Raw genomic sequence first — 20,092 nt, 5'->3', positions numbered from 1 at the left:
TGTCATGTAGGACTTGACCCCAGGGTTCTGAGATTTTGACCTGAGCCAAAACCAAGAGTTGGACACTCAAGTGACAGAGCCACCCAGGTGCTCCTCTCTTTCATTCACTGTTGTACTCACAGTGCCCAGAATAACCTGGCACATAAAGATATTCCATAATAGGTACTCAGTAAGTGTTTATATAAGTAATCTTCATGTATTTAACATTTTCCTTTAAGTCTGCACTGACAGGCCAAAGGATAAGTTTTTTTGTTAGTTGTTGACACTTTTTGCCATTAACTTTCTTTTTTGTTTGCTTTATTTCTTATTTATTTTTACCAGGTAATATTTTTTGTGGGGTTTAAAATTCAACCAGTATGGGTGCCTGGGTGGCTTAGTCTCACATCAGGTGCAAGGGTGGGGTCTGCTTGCAGTCTCTCCCTCTGCCCCTCACCCTGCTTGCACACGCACACACGCATGCACACTCAGTTACTCTCTATAATAAATAGATCATTAAAAAATAAATTTTATAGACAACTCGTATTCAAGATGGAGCTTGAAAGAAAACAGGACTTTTTAAAAAAGATTTTCTTTATTTATTTGTCAGAGAGAAAGAGATTGAGAGAGGCAGACAGAGGGAAAAGCAGGCTCCCTGCTGAGCAAGGAGCTCAGTGTGGGACTTGATCCCACGGTCCTGGGATCATGACCTGAGCAGAAGGCAGACGCTTAACTGAATGTGTCACCTAGGCGTCCAAGAAAACAGGATTTTAATAGTTACAAAAGGATTACATGGTGAAAGGCTCCAGTACTAGGTTGGCAGACTACACCCCTCAGGCTGACCATCCATTCATTTATGTATCATCTTTGCTTTCGTGCTGTAGTGGCAGTGTTGAGTAGTTGAGATCATGTAGTCTGCAAAACCTGAAATACTTATTATCTGGTCCTTCAGAGAAGGATCTGTAAGCAAATGATAGCGTATAGGTGGAAAAGCAGTATTGATAACAGTTAAAGAAATGTGAATGAGATGTTGACTATAGTTGAGGGTGGGTTTCAACAATAGAAGGGTAGCCAGTTAAAGAGAAGGAATACAATAGGGAAACCATTGTTAATAGGAAGTGAGGAGGCATTCCAGGCTGGCTGGTACAGTGGTTCAGTAAGACCGCAATGTGGCTTGTCCATAATCCTGCTTTTCTCATCTTTCCCTTACTAGCCAAGAAGGATCAGGAAGGTGGAGAAGAAAAGAAATCTGTACAAAAGAAAAAAGTAAAAGAGTTAAAGGTGTTGGACTCAAAGACTGCCCAGAATCTCTGTGAGTATTCTCTGTGATCCCAACTATTTGAAATAGGAAGGGGTTCTTTTAAAAGCTTAATTTTGGTAGATCCAGGGTTTCTTGATTTGTTGAGTTCCTCATGCATGCCAGGCATTAGAGTGTGAACTTCCCAGTATCTTAATTCCTCAGTAGCACTGCAGGTTTGTTTCTTTGCTATAAAACTAGACGCGAACAGCGGACTAGGTGAATTCCTATGATGCTAACAGTAGTTAAGAGTTTTAGGAATTTGCCTAGTTCCATAGGTGTAGTGAGAAACAGGCATGGGATTTGAACCTCAGATTTTTTTTTTTTTTATTTCAAAGCCATTACTGTTTCCGTTGGCTCCACAGGATAGTCTAGCCACTGTGCATTTCCTTCTTTCTTTAAGAACTACTTTTAAATGCAGGCACTGGATTGACTTCATTTAAACCTAAGATAATTTTGTGGCTTAGAATAAATAATATAAATCCTGCACTTCTCAAATTCAGATCAGAAACTTCTCTGCAAAGATGTTACAGGTGATACTTACTTGATGATCAGGGTGAATGTTCATTTTCTGTTTGTTTGGCTGTTGATCTCCTTTATGCTGAGTAATAGAGATTTAAACTTTTCCCCAACAAATATTTGAGGTTCTGCCATGTTGCAGTCTCTGTTAGGCCCATACAAGACATGTGTTCCAGAGATGAAAGGGTATGTATTCCATGAAGCCCTCTCACTATCTTACGGTGTGGCTGTCATCCCCATTTTTCCAAATGAGAAGACTAAAGTTTAGATATTGTGACTTGGCCGAGGTCACCAAAGGAAACGATTACACATACCCATAAGTAAAATCGGGAATAGAGTGAGAACAGTAAACCTTTACATTATTCTTTGCTGTATAGGCCTAGATCATGGACAACAAATACTACCAAATGTTGTCTGTGGGTAAGTCTTTTTATGGAGATCAAAGTAATGTGAGGTGGTTTCTCTTCTCAAGCTTCTCTCTTGGGAACAGGAAACGTGTAACTTTTATTTGAGGGAGTGATACCAGACTGTGGTTAGTACATGGTTCTTTCCAGCTGGCTGATAAAAGAGTACAGAAAACAGAACTCATAGAATGAGATTTGTTTAGAGGAGGATGGCCTAGGAGATGTAATGTAGTGATTCAGAAATTATTAAGTTCCTCTTATGTGCGAGGGACACTAAGCTGAATAAAGCACAGTCCCGGTCCTGTGGAAAGAGGCAGAGGCACAAGAGCCCTGGGAAAGGGGCATCTGAATCACGTGTGGGCAGTACTGGAGGGAGCATGTCATTCGAAAGGAGGTACTGCTCACCAGGAGTTGAAAGAACGATGAGTCAGGAGTGAAGAGAAGGGTAAGGGCTGGCTTGTTTCCAGCAGAGGAATCAACATGTATGAAGACGCAGACACATGGAGTGGCAGTGCAGTTGGCACACTGTAAAGGCCATACGTGGGGGAGGAGTGGCAGGAGAGCTTTCAAGAAATAGATAGAAGCTAGATCATCAAGAATTCTGACAGGCTTAGGCTAAGAAGTATCTGTGTTATCCTGAAGGCCTTGGAATTTCTTAAAAGGATTTTAATCAGGAAAATGAATGATAGACCCTGTATAATTCAGGGGAAGGCTACTTGGGGAAGGACACAGGCTGGATTGCTAGGGCCTGGGAAGACTGCAGGCAGAGAGATGAGTTACGTTCTCACTTTAAACTAGGCGAGAAGGAATCAGGGCCTGAAACTAAAGTAGTGAGAATGAGTTGGAAGGCAGAAGATACTAAGGAGATAGAAATAATGGAATCTAGTGACTGGCTGAGGGAATGAAGGAGATGTTTTCTTCAGTTTACATCACTCTGTAGAGAATGATACCATTTACTGAACTAGGAAGATCCAGCCAGCAGTAAAATGTCTTTTTGGGGAAGAGTGGTGGGTACTGGACATGAAGGAGAGGTAGCAGGGTGGTGAGTAGAAATGATGACTTGTAGGATAGAGTTTAAGGTGCGCTGGGACGCCTCCAGAAGGATGGGTGTATTAGGCATTTCGGCGTAGAAATCAGGAGTAAGGTTTGACTGGAGGTAGGAATTTAAGAGACAGCATATTAGTCATAGCTAAAGCCATGAGTTTGTTTTGAAGGTCACTAATATTTTGGGGGCAAGTAGAAGGGGAGAAGGGCAGGGAACTCAAAGGCTGGAAAGGAGCAACAAGAAAAATGGTATGACATAGTCCTAAGAAGTGGGAGTAGTCAGCAGTGTCAGATGAAGACCAAAGAGCAGTAAAATCAGGACAGGGCAGGTATCCATCTGGCATGAGGAAAGTCTGTAGCCTCAGCAAGAATTTCAGTATAGCATAGAGGTAAGGACAGAGCCTCCTGTAGTATTTAAATCATGCTTCCAACCCATACTGGCAGTGTAGGGGTTTGCGTAGCTTACCTTTAAGTATTAGTTTCCTTTTCTGTCAAGTGGGGCTAATAATACAAACATACAAGGATACCACCAACAGGGTTAAATGAAATCAGGTATGTAGATTATGTTTAAGTTCCATCTGTGATCTCAGTAAGTAATTGTGGTCTTTTCATTGACTGGAGACAGGAGAGTAGATAAGAGCTGTGGAAGTGAAAAAGAATAGATTGTTGTATTTTTTGAACATGGTAAAGTGATTGAAAGAAGTTAGTAATTAAGAATACCAGGTAAGGGTTTGGGGTTGTTTTTAAAATAGTAGAAACTTGGTTATGTGCATATGCTGAAGGAAAAGGTCCTCAGGGCCACCTGATCTACTGAAATATAAGAAAAGGATGAGTACGTGGGTATAGTTGCTGATAACTTACACAAGTGTTGGCAGAAGTTTTCTTCTAGATAATTCCAGATAGTCCTTATCCAAGCCTTTTCTGGCTTGGCTCCAGCTAAGAATCCCCAGTGAATACTAGAATACTTAGCAAGTAATTTGACTAGTGGCTTCATTTTTTCTTTTTCACTGAAGAGGAACAAGAATTTTTTTTTTTTAAAAAAATGGGAAGTAGTGGGACAGTTGGGAGAATGGGGATACTTTGGAAGAGCTTCTAAGAGGGCCTAGTGTAGAATCACTGTTGCTGGTGCCTCTTCAGTGAACTGTGCTCTGCAGAGTCTTTGCTAGCGGTATTCATCAGCCTAGGTGCAAGGTGGGAGATGACAGGGCTCAACTGACCAGGAATTGGAAGGAGACAGGAATAGGAGCAGTAGTAACAGAGCTGGCAGTAATAGTAGAGACTGGTGAAGCTATAGATTGTAGGGTCTAGGTGAAGGAGAGAAGGCAAAGTGGAACTCGTACTTTTGGAGAAAATGGAATGGTCACCGCTTGCTCTGATGAGGTTGAAGGGTCACTGCAGAGGCTAGTTAGAGAGCTGGAAGACAGAAAGTGTTTGTTGGGGAACAGGATATGGCGATTTAAGAATCTGAGCATTTGAAGGCAGTGGCAGCTTTGAGGATGGAGTCATGGGCGTGGGAAACTGAAAATAGAGTGGGATGAGTATCTTGGATGTATATATAGAGAAGATCAAAATCTTTCTGTGTGAGCAAAGGCCAGAAGCCACAGTATTTGTAGAAAGTGGTGCTTGGAACAGGGTAGCTGGCATTTGATATGAATGTGGGAGTTCACGAGAAACCTGGGAGGTGGGAACCATAGACGTTGGACTCAGGAACTTGGATTTTAACTACCCAGGCAGTGGAGAGCTGGTAGAGGTTTCTGATAGTGACTTTAAAAGAAAACTCTTAGGCAGATAGTCCAGCAGAGGTTTGTAGAATAGGCTGGAAGGGAGAGGAAACTGAGAAGAATGTCTTGATATCTCATTTTCTGGCAGCCATCTTTCTGGGTTCCTTCCGCATGGCCTACCAGGAGATTAAGAATGTCATCCTGGAGGTGAACGAGAGTGTTCTGACGGAGTCTATGATCCAGGTAAGGAGCAAGATTGTTGTCTGGGGAGCTGGCTCTTCACGTCGTGCACTAGCCTCTTCTGTTTAGAGGGTGAGGTCTTTAGCACTGGCACTTTACAGAATGCTGGCTTTGGGTCAGCGTCCATCTCTCCATTGGTTAGATTATTTCTGGTATAGTTTTCAAAAGTCCTGCCATCTCACTAGCTGCCCCAGCCCCTAGCCCGTTTTCTTCTTTGTGGCAGAGTGGGGGACTGAAAGGCTCAAGCTAACCGCTTTGAGACCGTCCCTTCTCTCTTTCAGAACCTCATTAAGCAGATGCCAGAGCCCGAGCAGTTAAAAATGCTGTCTGAGTTGAAGGATGAATACGATGATCTGGCCGAGTCGGAACAGTTTGGCGTGGTGGTGAGTGAGGCCTGTGGCAAGAAGCTCTTCTTGGACTCCTTGCTCCCTTCCTCCCCTAGAGCAGCTGGGCCACTTGCTTCTCGCCTCTTGTCTATTTTGAACCTATCTTCCTCTCTGTTCGGTGCTCTGGAACTCACAGCCTCCCACACGAGGCTCAAGCCTTGATGTTTTTCTGACTTGCTCTCTCCCTGTTGGCTGTACTGGAACTGCTTGTCTTCCCCACCAGATGGGCACGGTGCCCCGCCTGCGGCCTCGCCTCAACGCCATCCTCTTCAAGCTACAGTTTAGTGAGCAAGTGGAGAATATTAAACCAGAGATCGTTTCTGTGACTGCCGCGTGTGAGGAGTTACGAAAGAGTGAGAGCTTCTCTAGCCTCCTGGAGATTACCTTGCTTGTCGGAAACTACATGAATGCTGGCTCCAGGAATGCTGGTGCTTTCGGCTTCAACATCAGCTTCCTCTGTAAGGTGAGCCAGGTGGTTAGAGCAGAATGGAGAGGGGAAGGCCGCTGGCCTCTGTGGGCAGCATGTGGCAAACTGCTGTTGGTCTTAGAGGGTCAGGACTAACACGTTTCTCCTCTTTCCCCAAGCTTCGAGACACCAAGTCCACAGATCAGAAGATGACATTGTTGCACTTCTTGGCTGAGTTGTGTGAGAATGACTATCCTGATGTCCTGAAGTTTCCAGATGAGCTTGCCCATGTGGAGAAAGCCAGCCGAGGTAGGGCAGGTTGAGGTGCAGCTAGAAGGCTGTTCCAGGCCCCCAAAATCTCTGCATTGGGACGGAAATTCTCACTTGCCTATCTTAGGTGGGAATGGGAGAGGGTGGAGGCATGGTGTCTAGGCCACAGCAAAGAGGATTATCAGGCACAAGGGAGGTCTTCGGATACAGTAGTGGGAAGCATTCTTTCCCTTCTTAGGGAAACACCAAATACTAAAAAAAAAAACCAACGGAAGAAAGGCAAGTGTTTTTAGTCTAGGTCAGTGGTTCTTTTTATTGAGAAAGCATGGACTAGATTGACAAAAATCAGGCCTCACCGTCTTGGAACGAGGCACAGAAAAAGCAGCACTCAGTAGAAATGGGAACAGATTTCTGCCCTTCCTCTGTATTGCTGTGGATAGCTCCTTCCTCCCAAACTCTCTCTAAAATAAATGAGACCAAGATCCCGGGGGCTTTCACCAGTTCCTGTTAAATTAAATGAAGCTTCTCTTCTTGAGGCTGGAGGTTCAGGCATCGAGTAACTTACAGTTTAAGTGGAAAGATGAAGAATATGATGTGTGGAACCACTGGAGGAGGGGACCTGAGAGTTGCAGCTCACCATGCGCACTGACACGGCGCCTTGACGACCAGAAGCTGAGGGTCTGGGGACTGGGAATAACTCTCGCTTTCTCTTTTTTCTCCTTTAGTTTCTGCTGAAAACTTGCAAAAGAACCTAGATCAGATGAAGAAACAAATTTCTGATGTGGAACGTGATGTTCAGAATTTCCCAGCTGCCATAGATGAGAAAGACAAGTTTGTTGAAAAAATGACTATATCCTTTCTTACGAGAGGAAGGAGTTCCTAGGATGCTTGCTGGGAAGGGAAGGAAGACTTCCCAAAGGGAGGACAGCTGGAGAGATCTGGGGGTAGAGAAATTTTCCTTCTTAAAAAAAAAACTCTTAAAATTCTTTTCATTATATACATAGTTCTTGAGAGCATTCTCATTGTTGTGGTAGGCACACCACCAAAATTCCTCCCTGACCCCTTGCCCTCTGCCCGGTCTCCACTACTCGCACACACGTATTCTCTTTCCTCGCCCCTTCCTAACCACTGCCACTGGACTCCTCATTTTCAGCTCAGGAGTGTATTCTAAACAAAAACTGTGTTGTGTTGTATTGCTTTTTGCACCTCCTGGCTCTTGGCCCTGACCCCACGGCAGCATGTGCAGAGCCATGTTACTGCCACTTCTGCTGTAGGTGAGCCATGGTTTACAGTTTTCCATTCCTGTTCTGGATATTTCGATTGCTTCTTGCCTTTGCTCTTACAAGCAGTGTCATGTTGAACATCCTTGTGCATGCCAGCATGCGTCTCTGTGTGCTCCTCGGGGCCAGAGCAGTGGGTCTGCTTCCTGGTCTTGGTCCTTGACTCCCTGGCCGCACAGCTTCGTGAAGGACGCACAGGAGCAGTATAACAAGCTACGCCTGATGCACTGTAACATGGAGGCCCTCTATAAGGAGCTGGGAGACTACTTCCTCTTTGACCCCAAGAAAGTGTCGGTGGAAGAATTCTTCATGGATCTGCACAACTTCAAGAATATGTTTGTGGTGAGCCAGGGATACTGCTGACTGAATCTTTCGTGGACATTTCTCGCTTTCCACATGGCTTGCTGGGGGGGTGGGCTGATGTGGAAGTGCACACATGGCCACGTGTTTCGTTTTGTTTTCCTCCACAGCAAGCAGTCAAGGAAAACCAGAAGCGGCGGGAGACAGAGGAAAAGATGCGGCGAGCAAAACTAGCCAAGGAGAAGGCAGAGAAGGAGCGGCTCGAGAAGCAGCAGAAGAGAGAGCAACTCATAGACATGAATGCAGGTAAGAAGCGAGGAGAAGGGTTGATGGGCTGAAACAGGAACATTTGCAGGGCTTCTCTGCCTAGAATCTCAAGGCCAGAGGGAACAGCTCATGTCGGAGCTCAGCTCCTGGCAAAAGATTGTTGGCAGCCTTTTACCTCCAAGAGCCTGACACTGGACTTGAACCTCAGCTTTCCTGCATGTACATTCCAGTGCTCCATGCTCACCCCACCCCCACCCCCCGCCTTTGCTAGTTCCTGTGTTATGTCTCATCTCCCAGTGGGTTTAGTATTGCTGTAACGTGTACTTTTCTGCCTGGCCACATGGTCTTCTGGCCCATTTTTGTTCCATCTACTACATCTTTCATTCTTTTCCCCAAAATGTTTTCCTGGCTTTGCTCCTGTCTTTCACTGATGGCTTGTCCTCCTGCCTGCTTATTTGCACTAAGTACTATGTGCTCAGTACCTCCGCACAGTCGTACACACTATGTACAAGCATAACTGCGCATACCTATGAGGTTATAAAAGGACTGAACTTCTGGATAAGGGGGCATGGGAGCTGGCTACTCTCTTTTCTTTAGCAGAATGTTTCACTACCAGAAGCATGTCTTTGTTGAAACATATGGGCTCAATTACTGGCCTTCTGTTTCCTGTCTCTGCTGCCTTCCTGCTGTTGATGCCCTGCCCCCCTCTGCTCCTTCTCTGGGTAGCAAGAATATAGCATACATTGTGCATGGCACTGAGCTGAGGCCACCCTGCTTGAACCTGAGCAACTACGAGCTATCTAAGTAAAGGGCAGGGGAGGTGGGATAGCTGGGTGATGGGCAGTAAGGAGGGCACATGATGTCATGAGCACTGGGTGTTCTGTGCAGCTGATGAATCACTGAACTCCACCTCTGAAACTAATGATGTACTATATGTGGGCTAATTGAATTTATATATATAAAAAAGGGTCTCTAAGGCTGCCAAGTCTGGCAGGAATCAAAGTGCTTTGCTGAGCACTAGAGGCCAGAGCTGCTCTTGCACCTCTTGCTCCCAAGGATATTGCTTTGGCAGCTCCTATTGTGGTAAAACTAGTGACCTGAAGGAGCTGAACAGCCTCCCTTTTTTTCTTTTCTTGAAACTTTGCTGGGATCTAGTTATATGGAAGCCACAGATTTGTTCTATTACTAATGCTTTTGAAGCCCACACCTAGTGTCCTTTCCCTTCCCCATTCTCCCCTGGTGGCCAGTGTCTGTCCTCAGGTACTGTCTAGGATGCATCAGGTGAAGGTGGAGTCCAGCGGAGATGCAGGATGAGGGCTGCACCCCTTATCTGGTGATGCAGCAAGCCCTGGCCCTGGTCCCCAAGGCAAGCAAATGAGGTCGGAATGTAGGTCAGCTGCACTGGTGATGTTTAGCCAGCAGGTGGCGCCGGGAGCAGTGAGCCCAGACCAATAGCTTCCAGCCTGCAGGCTTCTTGGGATTTCAGTTTCAGATTTCACCACCCAGAGCTGTTGCCATGGAAACAGAGCCAGGCTGGAACAGAGACTCTACATTAACTCTTTATATTCTAGCCAGGATGCTTCTCCTACATGCTGAGCTGGCTTCTGGAAGATGCAGCCACAAGGGGCAGTACTTAAGTAAAATTCAGCAGCGGGGTGGGTGTCTTCTTTTTCCTCAGCCCTGCTCTGAAACTGGAACCGGGCTGTCCCTGATGTGTTTATAGGAATTAGAGGGAAACACTTTAGGATAAAGAGCAAGTGATATGGTTGCATATTCATTTCATATCCAGTCTTTGTACTTAAACTGGAATTAGAGTTGGGCAGTTCTGCAATTCTCTGTGCTAGTCCCCAAGGGGTTGGGAAAGAACATACTTCAAGAAAATATTCCAAGGTTTACATTGATTAGTAGGCAGTGAAACCTTTTCTTTTAACCACTGTCCAACAGATGCAATTAAACATGGGCTGTGAGGCTTGAGGTTTAGTCCTCAGCCACCGTGGGCCAGGGGTAAGCCAGGCAACAGTCATAGAGTTGGCATGGGACTTAACACTGTATGCTGCTCAGGCTGAAGAGCTTACATCTCCGTCTTTCTTTGTGACAGAGGGTGATGAGACCGGTGTGATGGACAGTCTTCTGGAAGCTCTGCAGACGGGCGCAGCATTCCGACGGAAGAGAGGACCCCGTCAGGGTAAGTAAGCAGATGGAGCCCAGCCTGGGCGTGTGGAAGGGATGAGGTCTCTCTGCTCCTGGTCCTGCTTGCCTTGGGCTGAAGATCAGGTAAAGATGTTCTGAGGGTTCAGGAACTTCCTCATGATAGTCACTGCATCAAGAGTGGGTTGTCCAGTCCTCTACCTCCATGATAGAAAGCATGGACTTGGAGAACTGGGTCTTCAGATCTGTTAGCAGATCTATTATAGCTGATGATGACTGTACTTCTCCCCATTCTTGAAGCAGAAACTTGGAACAAGTGAACCATGGTGCAGGACACAGATTTGGGTGGGTGTTTGCAGGTATGAACAAAAACTGAGTTAAAAGTGTAAATTAGATGTAGGAAATAAAAAGTCAAGAGCCCTAAAAAGTCAAGAGCCCTTACTCTCAACTTCACAAGCAGAAAAGATAGAGGAGATTATCTGAGATTATCCTCAGATGTAATAACACAGAGGAGCAGTCCAATGGAAGAAACTCTCTGTCCGAGAATTACCCTCTCCTTGGGTGCAGTTAGCCTGCAGTGCGTTTTGTCTTCCCCACTGACTTCCCCACAGCCTCCTCTCCCAGCCATCTGAAGATTTCAGTGGATTGAGTTGAGTCAGAGCCTTTAAGAATTATGGGGATAAGAAGACAAGTGATCCAGGCATTAGTGTGGGGAAGGATCAGTGGATAAGCTTCCTTAGAAGGAAGCACACAGTGGCCAAGAGACTGTTCCAGGAAAAGGTACTACAACCAACACTATCCCTTGGGTGGATGAGGGCACTGTTGAGTCTGGTGAGGGCCCTTCTGGACTAGGAGAGAGAGATAGCTTCTTTCCTGGGTTGAAGGGTGGGAATAATAGAAAGGGCAGTCATGAAGGGTTTCTACTTTCGAGAGAGTGAAAGCTGTGTTCCGTTGCCTGCCTGGGCTGTTCTGTAGATCTCTTTGATAAGAGCTTTAAGGTTATTGGAAGGAAGAATAATGTAGCTTGTTTTGGCCTCTGTAGGGCTTCCAATACCTGTCATAGCCTGGACAGGGATCTTCTGGATCAAGCGTGTAGAGCATGCTAACCCCCATAAACTTAATGTCCCAAAGGTCGTTCTCTTTTTCAGCCCATACTCTGAATTCCCAAAAGAAGATTCCCTTCTGACGGCTCTTCTGCGTGACTTCCGAACCTTCCCTAAATAGGAGAATCCCTAGTTACAATTCCTCCCCATTTCCTCTTGGCAGGCTTTGTAGTGGGAGGAGAGGTGCTTATAATGGACTTAGAATTTCCTGGCATAGTGCATTAAATCCTATAGATTAGTATTTGGGTAGAGAGTGCAGCTAGTAGTATTTGTTTAGTTTTTAAAGGTTCTTATGAGATGCTTTCAACCCCCTGCCAGTGTGGCCTTACATTAGGCATTTCCAGGCAAATGAAACTATATTGCATCTCACTGTTGACTCTCTCAGCTAAATGCCAACCTGCATCTGACTGTTGGTGGGGAATTCCCTTTTTAAGCCTCTTCCTCTGAAACTGGACTAGAATCCCAGATGCTTCCTGTACACAGGCAGCCAGACATCAATGGCTCCCCTCTGTGGGGAAGCCCCATTCTCTGCTTCTTCCCAAGTAGGGAACCAGGACTCACAGGCAGAGGAAGCAGGGATTTTGTTGGAACATAACCTTTCAGCAGAAGATCTAAATTAGTCAAAGTGCTATTCTCAGTGCAAGAAGGAATAGGAGATGGATACTAGGAAATACTAAGAGAAGCAGAGAAGTGCATACTTTTTAAATTGGTTCCATCCTGTAATCTAATCTTTCTGGGCTGTAGGTTCACAGAACAGGGATGAACGTATCTGAAAGCATCTCCCCAGGAAGACCTTTCTGGTTACTCTGGTATGCTCCTGAGGTGGTACATTCACATGCTGTGAAGTGACGTGGCCTCATGCCTTTAAATGTAAAAACTCTACCACAATCCGAGGAGCATCGGGCTAGGTAGAGACCAAAGGACCCCAAGTCAAGTCTAACTCTGGTGCTGTCTAGGGTACGTCAGACAGGTTTTGGGGACTGAGTTTCTTCATGAGTTGGACTAAAATGATCTCTTGAGTCTTTTCTAGCTTTAATTTTATTTTTGACCAGAGGCAGTAGAACTAAGACTGGAAAGAGGCTGGACTCAGAAGGCCTTATTCTCACTGTAAAGGCTGCAGGTTTCCCTCAGTGGATACTGGACTTAGCTGGTCCACTCCTTCCTTCACCAACTCTGACTCCCCTCCTATGGCCGATTGCCTTGAGCCAAAAAACTGAAGCGCTAGCGAGCAGATCTGTCTCACAGCCCTCCTCAGTCCCTGGGAAGCAGCTGTCCCTGCCTCAAAGACACTGGCCTCTTCCATAGGACTTAAAGGCATGTTTAAAAAAAAAAAGTCTTCCGGTCTCTGGAGACCTGAGGGAGTGTAGACAGAGTACAGAGTATACAAAGCACCATTGATGCGCTGGAAGAGGAGAGTTACTATCAGGGCTGGTTCACTAAAAGTGACATGTTAAGCTGCTGTGATCTGCAGGGTGTGGGAGAACAATGGTTTGAGTGTCAAAGAGAAGAATCCATGTGATTGTATCGCAGCTACTATTTCAAGCTGATGATTGAGTCAGCGTGTGGTTTTAATGACTCAACTTTATCTCCATGTCTGAATTGTGGCCTCTTATACATAGGCCATCTGCTCACTGAGATAAAAGTCAAGGGAAGAAATTGGTCTTTCTCTTCCTTTCCTTCCATCTAAGCTCCACCTCCACTAACAGAACCTTAGAGTCTGGAGAATGTCTGAAGACCTCCAGTGATTAGCATCTGACCTCTGCATAGAGGAAAGCAATTAAGACCCAGAGAAACTGGCTGGCTCAGCTCTATACAGCTGGCCGACGGTAGAGCGAGGAACTTTGTCCCCCCTTTTGTGATTCCAAGTCCAGGGCTGTGGCCACTAAGCCTCCTTGATGGACAGGACAGTGACCCCTCTGTGGAGGCCAGAGGTATTCTTTCCCACCTTCGAGCAGAGAGAGTACTGGACATGGTACAGTTGCTCCAGTGAGTTTCTGATGACTACCTGTCTATAGAAGGGGAAGAATGTTTCCTAGACCACTACCTCTTCTCCCTCTGCTTCTGTGAAAATAGGACAGAAATTATAATTAGGTGACTTTAGACAGTAATGAGTTCTTAAGGACAGTAATGACTGCCCCATCTGTCCTAGTTTCCTCTCCCCTAAGGAAGCTTATTAACAAGAACACTTCCTCTTTGGGAGCAGTTTCTAGCCTCTGTTTTATAAATGTCTTTTTCTAAATCATTAACCTTTTTCTGATTCATCTGTACTGGTATTATATATGGTTGGTAGATTTTGCTGGTGTTTTTATTGTAGCCCACCCTAGAACATCTAGGAATCTGGCTTCAGAGAGCTTTGACCAGTGTCTCAGGATGGTTCCCTTTTCCCCACTAGACTATGACATCATTCTCTTGTGAGTTAATAATCCTCCCTGATCTAATATAGTCAAATTATGTATCTGCTTCTGTGGCTACTTTTCAGTAGTCTCAAGTACCCAAGCTAGGGAAAGAAGGGGAAGAGTCACTTTCTCTGGATTTTTCAAACTGTTGAGTATAACTGTGGCCCTGAAGACAAAGTAGAAACCGGAATTCTTCCATCCTGTTGATTCTCTTTCCAATTCCAGCTAAGAGCTTTCCCATTTCTGGTTCTAACCTTAGGCCACATCATGGCCATCCCTAGGCTTAAAAGCTAAGTTTTGGTCTTCCCCCCCACCTACCATCCACTCTTAGTTTTGGTAATGCATCAAAATCTTTTGGAATCTAGAAATGTAGAAATAGTACTTGATGAGGTACAACTGGTGTCCTGTTAAAGGAAGAAATCAAAGAGAAACACCACAAGACATGCCACACTTGAACTCTGACTTTTCCCATGTTGCCCAGAAGAGGTGTCTCTGAAGACCTGGTGGTCTTTTCCTTCTGGGGTCTGGAATCAGGAATTCTTTCAGCCTAAACAACACTCCTTCAGTCACACACGAGTAGTTGGCAGTATTTTCTCAACTGCTAGAGACTGAATACACAGGAGCACCAAAGTGACACCAAGCCACTGCCTTTCTGGACATGAGAAGTAGGGTCCTAGAGAAGGGAGTCCTTCAGAAAAGAGCTGAAACTAAGTGACTTTCTAGGTGCAGGCAATGTAAATGCAGGGTGCAAGCCATGTGCTTGCTTTCCTGTGTGGAAACTGCACAGGTTTGGCTCCAGACTTGGCTGGAGAGACTAAGAAGATGGAAGCATCTACCTGTAGATCTTCCAGTGGGGGCTCCTTTTCCTCTCCTTTCCGTCGCTGAGGCCAGAGCATGTGTTCATAATCCAAGGAGTGGTTTGTGTGAACGGCTTGGAGTCTGGGTCCCATTCCTTCCCCTTGGAACCAGATGATGAACCCCTGTGCTGGTTGGTCAGGGCCTTCACTCTGCCTTCTCCTCTTGTTAGACAGTCCGTTGTGCCCCTGGGAGGAGGAGTTGGAGGAGGAGGAGACCCATACATTGGTAACCTGTGGGCATGCCGAGTGCTCCGAGCTGCAGGCGGCCTCTCATGTGTGCACACAGTGGTGCTGCGTTCCACTTCTGGGGAAACTGGCAGCCCTGCTGAGAAGCTGACCCTGTTTGGCTTCCACCCTGCCATGAGCTGCTTGCTGGTCTAAACAAGGCGCAGGCGTTCCAGGCGCTTTGTTGACCGCCTCCTCTGGACCTTGCCTTCCTGTACATGTCCTGAGGCTGCCCCTGTCCTGCCCTCTCTTCCTTGGGGAGGGCTAGGCTCATTTCACCTGTCCCTGCTTCTTTAATGCTTAGGTGCTGCTTTCTTCATTCATCTTTCCCATGACCCAGCAAGCAGGGTTTTTTGAGGTATAAATCAAATGCTTAAAATTCACTCTTTTTAAAGTATTTACTTCAGTGGTCTTTGGTATAGCTACAGGTTTTTGCAAACATCACCACTAATTCCAGAATAATATCTAATTCCCAGAAAGAAACCCCATCCCCATGAGCAGTCATTCCCCCAGTCCCTGGCCATCATGAATCTACTGTCTCCCTGGATGTGCTCCTTCTAGACATTTCATAGAAATGGAATCCTAGCACATGTGGCCTTTGCATCTGGTTTCTTTCATCCCAGGCAGGCGGCTCTTGGTGTACATGTGGTCTCTCTGTGCTGTTTGTAGGGCATGGGAAGAGGCAGAGAGCATGAGCTGGGCAGAGTCCCAAGAAACTGCCTTTGTGTTGAAGACACTGGTGCCATAACTCTGCATCCCATAAATTAATGGGAGAGTCTTAGGGGTGGCTCCCAGAAATGAGACCAGAAACTCATGAATTGATTAGTTCTTCTCTTCCTGTTTAAGATGACAACTGGAACTTCATAATCCCTTAGCCCACTGGGCTGAGATTTCTTTGTTGGGGCCCATCCTTGACCCTAGCTCTGCCTTCCCTGACATACCTTTCCTGACCCAACCACCTCACAGCCACATACATACCTCATAGGGCCCTTAAAGAGGTGGGAAAGAGCTAGGCGTGTGGGCGCGGGGAGAGGGATGGAGGGCTCGTGGGACTTCTGGGAGCCTGACGTGCATGCGGGGTCACTGCATGGCTGTTGCTCTGCTCCTTGCTGCAGGAGTTGCCCCAAGCAGCCTGAGGAAGGCCTTCCTCTGCTTGGGACAGCCCTCCCCAGGGTTCACTCCAAATGGTTTGGGCCTAGGAGATTCCTGGAAAACTGCCAAGAAAACAAAAATAATACTCTACCAAGCCTGGGTCTATTTAATTTCAGCAACCCAGTGATGAGTAAACCCATTTTGAGTACTTGATTTCGCCTTAAATTTTACACAAACTTGAACCACATGTGTCTGTCTCAGTATACTCAAACCTATGCAGCTTCCACACAGGAAAGCAAGCACACAGCTTGCACCCTCCATTTACATTGTCTGCACCTAGAGAGTCTATTCCATGTGTTCTTGGATTTCTGCTCCTCCTCTAAAGTATCGGCTTCTCTGAACCAGATCGTGCAGCCCCCTTTGCATGGCCTTGGGCTGAATGTCTGCTACAGAGAAGGAAAGGGATTAGAAATTGGGCCTTCTGTGGACAAGCTCTCTCATGTCTTCTCTTTGCAGCTAACCGGAAGGCCGGGTGTGCAGTCACATCTTTGCTAGCCTCAGAGCTAACGAAGGATGACGCCATGACTGCTGTTCCTTCTAAGATGGCCAAGAACAATGAGGGAGTCTCCACAATCCTCGAGGAAACTAAGGAGTTGGTTGGCCGTGCAAACTAAGCTGGGGCCTGTGGCCATAGCAGCCCCCTGGGGCACTCCAGACTGTCTTGCCCTGGAGCCTGTGCCTAAAGGGTCATGGAAGTATTCTTCTGCGGTGGCTGCTCCCACTATCCTGACCCTTTTTCTCTGGCCTGCCGCTCTCTGTACATCACACAAGCTTCAGCTGCCTGGAGGCCAGCAGGAAAGGGCACTGGGGGTCCGGGGGAGGCCTGAGCCCGACCCAGCCAGCCCTGGCTGTTGTATTACCAAAGCAGGCTCCTTGTTTGCTGCCTTAACCCCAAGTGTCTCCTCTCTGTCACCGAGGCCTTGTCTCAGACCAGGCCCCACCTGCTTTTCCAGCCCCTGCTTTTCCAGTGGGCTTTCACCTGGGTCAGTCTTGCTGGGTGTTTTTCTTTTGTGGTTTCTCCAGCCCTGAGAACAGCATGGGGCTTGTGAACCTTTGGGCTCTATCCCCCCTTTCATTGCTGTTACCTCTGCTCTGCTCTTCCCTCTCCTGGTTGTTATTTATTACTTGTGGTGTGACAGTGGGAGCCATGCCTAGAGAAGTGGGGAGCAGACCCCATCCTTACCGCACCTTCCGCGGAAAGGCATCCCAGAACAAAAAGGACCTGAACCACTTGATCTGTTCCACCGTGGCCAAGGGCCTGTGGGGAGGCAAGAGACATTGTGGGACTTATCCCCAGCCTGCTGCCATGTTTGAGGACCCTGCCTCTGTGAACTCTCTACCCCTGCCCCCGGCGACCGAGCCACAGTCACTCCTCACACCTTCCCCAGAGCTTTGGTGCATCTCATCTGGAGTATGGGCTGTACTGTGACCATCCCAACACCTCACCCTCTGTCTCCAAGGAAATGGGAGGTGGAGCCTCCTGGCTGAGAAATTGTATTGCAAATGGATCTATTTTTATATGAGATTTTTTTTTTTTTTTTTAAAGAAAATATTCCTTCCCCCTTTCCCCTTCATAATGTAAGAGGCTCTGATGGCAGGACCCAGCGACCCTGGGATTTCTCACCACAGGCCTCAATCCTAAGCAACCCTCAATCCTAGACTGCCACGTCAGCCCTAAAGCCTTCTGGGCCCTTGAGGCCAGTGCAGATTCTCTCTCCCATTATCAGTTTTGGGGCAGGAGGAAGCTCTTCCCTGACAGAGCTGGACCAGGCCTAAGAATAGTGGGAGCTCTGAGACCACAGAGTTTTTATAAATGTAATATATTTATCAAGCCAAATGTGCAAATGCTAACTGGACACTGGGCAAGGAAGCACAGGAGTGTGGCCACACGGCATCCCCCGCTCCCTTCTGAACAGTAGGCAGGCCAACACTGTTCAGTAGCCCTTGCTCCAGGAAGCTCAGATTCTCTGGCTCAAGGTGACACTTTGCCCTCCTTGTGCTTTTAGCTTCCCATCACAGGTAAGGAGAGAACATGACACGGTTAGGGCTTGACCCAGAGTAAGAGCCGTTGGAGCAAAGGGGGGACTTACATGATCTGAGGGTTCCTGCAGGGAGGCCTTCAGGCCAGGAACCAGGGTGCTGGTTGCTACAGCTGCCTGTGTGTGAAGGGGCAAGAGCAGCTCCTTTGAGCTCTTCCCTGGAAGGTGGGGGTAGGGAGGAGGCTGCCTCCCTGGGTTCCTTCCTCCTCCCTGCTGATATCTGGGGCTTTGACCCTATCTTTTTTATTCTACTTTTGCTAGGATGCATTTAATAAAAAAAAAAAAAAAAAAAAGGCAAACCTATTTCCCTTGCCTTTTGGGCTTCTGGGATGTCATCACCTCCAGGTTATTGGGTTTGTTTCCAACTGTTAATAAAGCATTGAAACAGTACTACCTTACTGCCTCTTTTGTGGGTTTAAGCTGTTTTCCAAAGCCCTGTTTGACCTGACAAAAGTTGAAGGTGCCAGGGCGCCTGGGTGGGTCAGTTGTTAAGCAACTGCCTTCAGCACAGGTCATGATCCCAGGGTCCTGGGATAGAGCCCCGCATCAGGCTCTCTGCGGGAAGCCTGCTTCTCCCTCTTCCACTCCCCCTGCTTGTGTTCCCTCTCAAATAGATAAAATCTTTAAAAAAAAAAAAAAAAAAAAAGTGATGGTGCCTAACATGTGCCAGACAACACCCTGCTTGGGCTTCTGCTCTTACATTTGCTGGACCTAAAGAAATGGGACCCAGTTCTGCCCCATCCCCCTTCCACATTGCTGCCTGGGGGCTTGGCCCTTTTCTTGAACTCAGTTCTAGCCCCCCCCCCCCCTCATGCCCCCAGTACCTGCAATACCTGTGCCTCTTTTTACTGAGGGAACCATTCTCCCATCTCCCCTCTTCTATCCCTGTCCTCCCACTCCCCACTCCCCCCTTTTTGGTGACCACAGACTAGAGGAACTTTCACTGGGGTAGAAACCTGAGCCTGCCAGCAAAGGTCAGAAGCCAGAGGTTATGCTCCAGGGGACTTGCTGCTCAGATGTGCACAATGTGACCTACACAAAGGAACCTCACACGCTTTGAGCAGACCCAGAATAGAGAGCAGAGGCGGAAGAGGACCACAAAACTATTCAGACAAGAAGCTCTAGAATTGGAAATAAAATCCTTTTAAATAGCCCTGGAGCCTGGGCAGCTGCCTCCCAGTCAGGGCAGGGGATGTGGGGGGTGGGCTGCCTTCCTCCTTCTCCCCCACCGGAGGCCACGTGTTCCTGGCTCAGAGCTTTACAGGCGCACATACCAATTAGGGACCAACCGCAGCTGCTCACAGGCTCTGCCAGTCTACTGCCCTGCCTGGAATAGAACCCAGGCAGCCAGCACCCCGCCCTCTGCAGCCTGGCTCTCAGAAACAAAACCCTGCTTCCATCTCAAACCGTGCACCACCACCCTTCCTCCCACGCAAGAAAGTCGCCTCCAGATGCTTCGTTGGAAGGCTTGGTTTCCATGACAACAGACCGGGAGCTGGCAAAACATGTGATCCGGCTCTGACAGAGCCAATGCGCAGAGGAAGCCCAGAGATAGCCTCCTTCCAGCCTGCGGTTAGGCATCCCCTCACAGAACCCCACCGCCCTCCGCTCCAGATAACCCCAGTGGGTCTGCGTTTCTGTCCTTCCGCTCCGCCTTCTCTCCTCTGTACTTCCAGCAGCTCCTCTGACTGCAGCAACCTTGAATCCCACTGTGCTTCAAGGAAGCAGGCAGAGGAGGGAGGGAGGGGAGGACTACCAACTGGAGAGTAAACGGAAAAGCGGGGGGGGGGGGCGATCTGCGTCTGCGGGCAATCTCATTTCCTGCACACTTTTCAATCCCAACACCATTGCCGCCTCCCCAGCAACTGGGATGAACCAATTTCCTTGGTTTTGCTGCGGCGAGTGGGAAGGTGAATCCCAAATGGGTAAACTGAGGCCCAGCCTATTATAGACTGGGAACCGCCTCCGGCACGCCCTCCCAATTCCACAGTGTTCCCAAACTCACTAGGCAGCGAGCGTGGAGGGGAATGGGCAAAGGGGCATCCTCCCTCCTCCGGAGAAG

The 20,092-nt window shown here is 47.5% G+C and overlaps 1 protein-coding gene across 3 annotated transcripts in view; it reads left to right on the top strand.

Moving 5' to 3' along the window:
* DIAPH1 (diaphanous related formin 1) overlaps positions 1-18,420 on the top strand; it is a 93,569-nt gene extending 75,149 nt beyond the window's left edge. For 2 of the 3 annotated variants that reach the window (XM_059417780.1, XM_059417779.1), the window contains exons 18-23: positions 1,190-1,288; positions 5,110-5,204; positions 5,483-5,584; positions 5,811-6,050; positions 6,173-6,302; positions 6,989-7,161. In XM_059417780.1, coding sequence (XP_059273763.1) covers positions 1,190-1,288; positions 5,110-5,204; positions 5,483-5,584; positions 5,811-6,050; positions 6,173-6,302; positions 6,989-7,146 — 824 coding nt within the window. In that variant the 3' untranslated portion in view covers positions 7,147-7,161. Of the gene's footprint in view, positions 1-1,189; positions 1,289-5,109; positions 5,205-5,482; positions 5,585-5,810; positions 6,051-6,172; positions 6,303-6,988; positions 7,162-7,720; positions 7,886-8,013; positions 8,150-10,208; positions 10,296-16,447 lie in introns of those variants that run through there. The other variant, XM_059417781.1, reaches the window with a different exon arrangement.
* Positions 18,421-20,092: the final 1,672 nt, after the last annotated feature.

The sequence above is a fragment of the Mustela nigripes genome, chromosome 12, assembly GCF_022355385.1.
Source record: "Mustela nigripes isolate SB6536 chromosome 12, MUSNIG.SB6536, whole genome shotgun sequence".
Taxonomy (NCBI): domain Eukaryota; kingdom Metazoa; phylum Chordata; class Mammalia; order Carnivora; family Mustelidae; genus Mustela; species Mustela nigripes.
The sequence above is the reverse complement of the archived record's forward strand: the minus strand, read 5'-3'. Positions and strand labels throughout refer to the sequence as shown.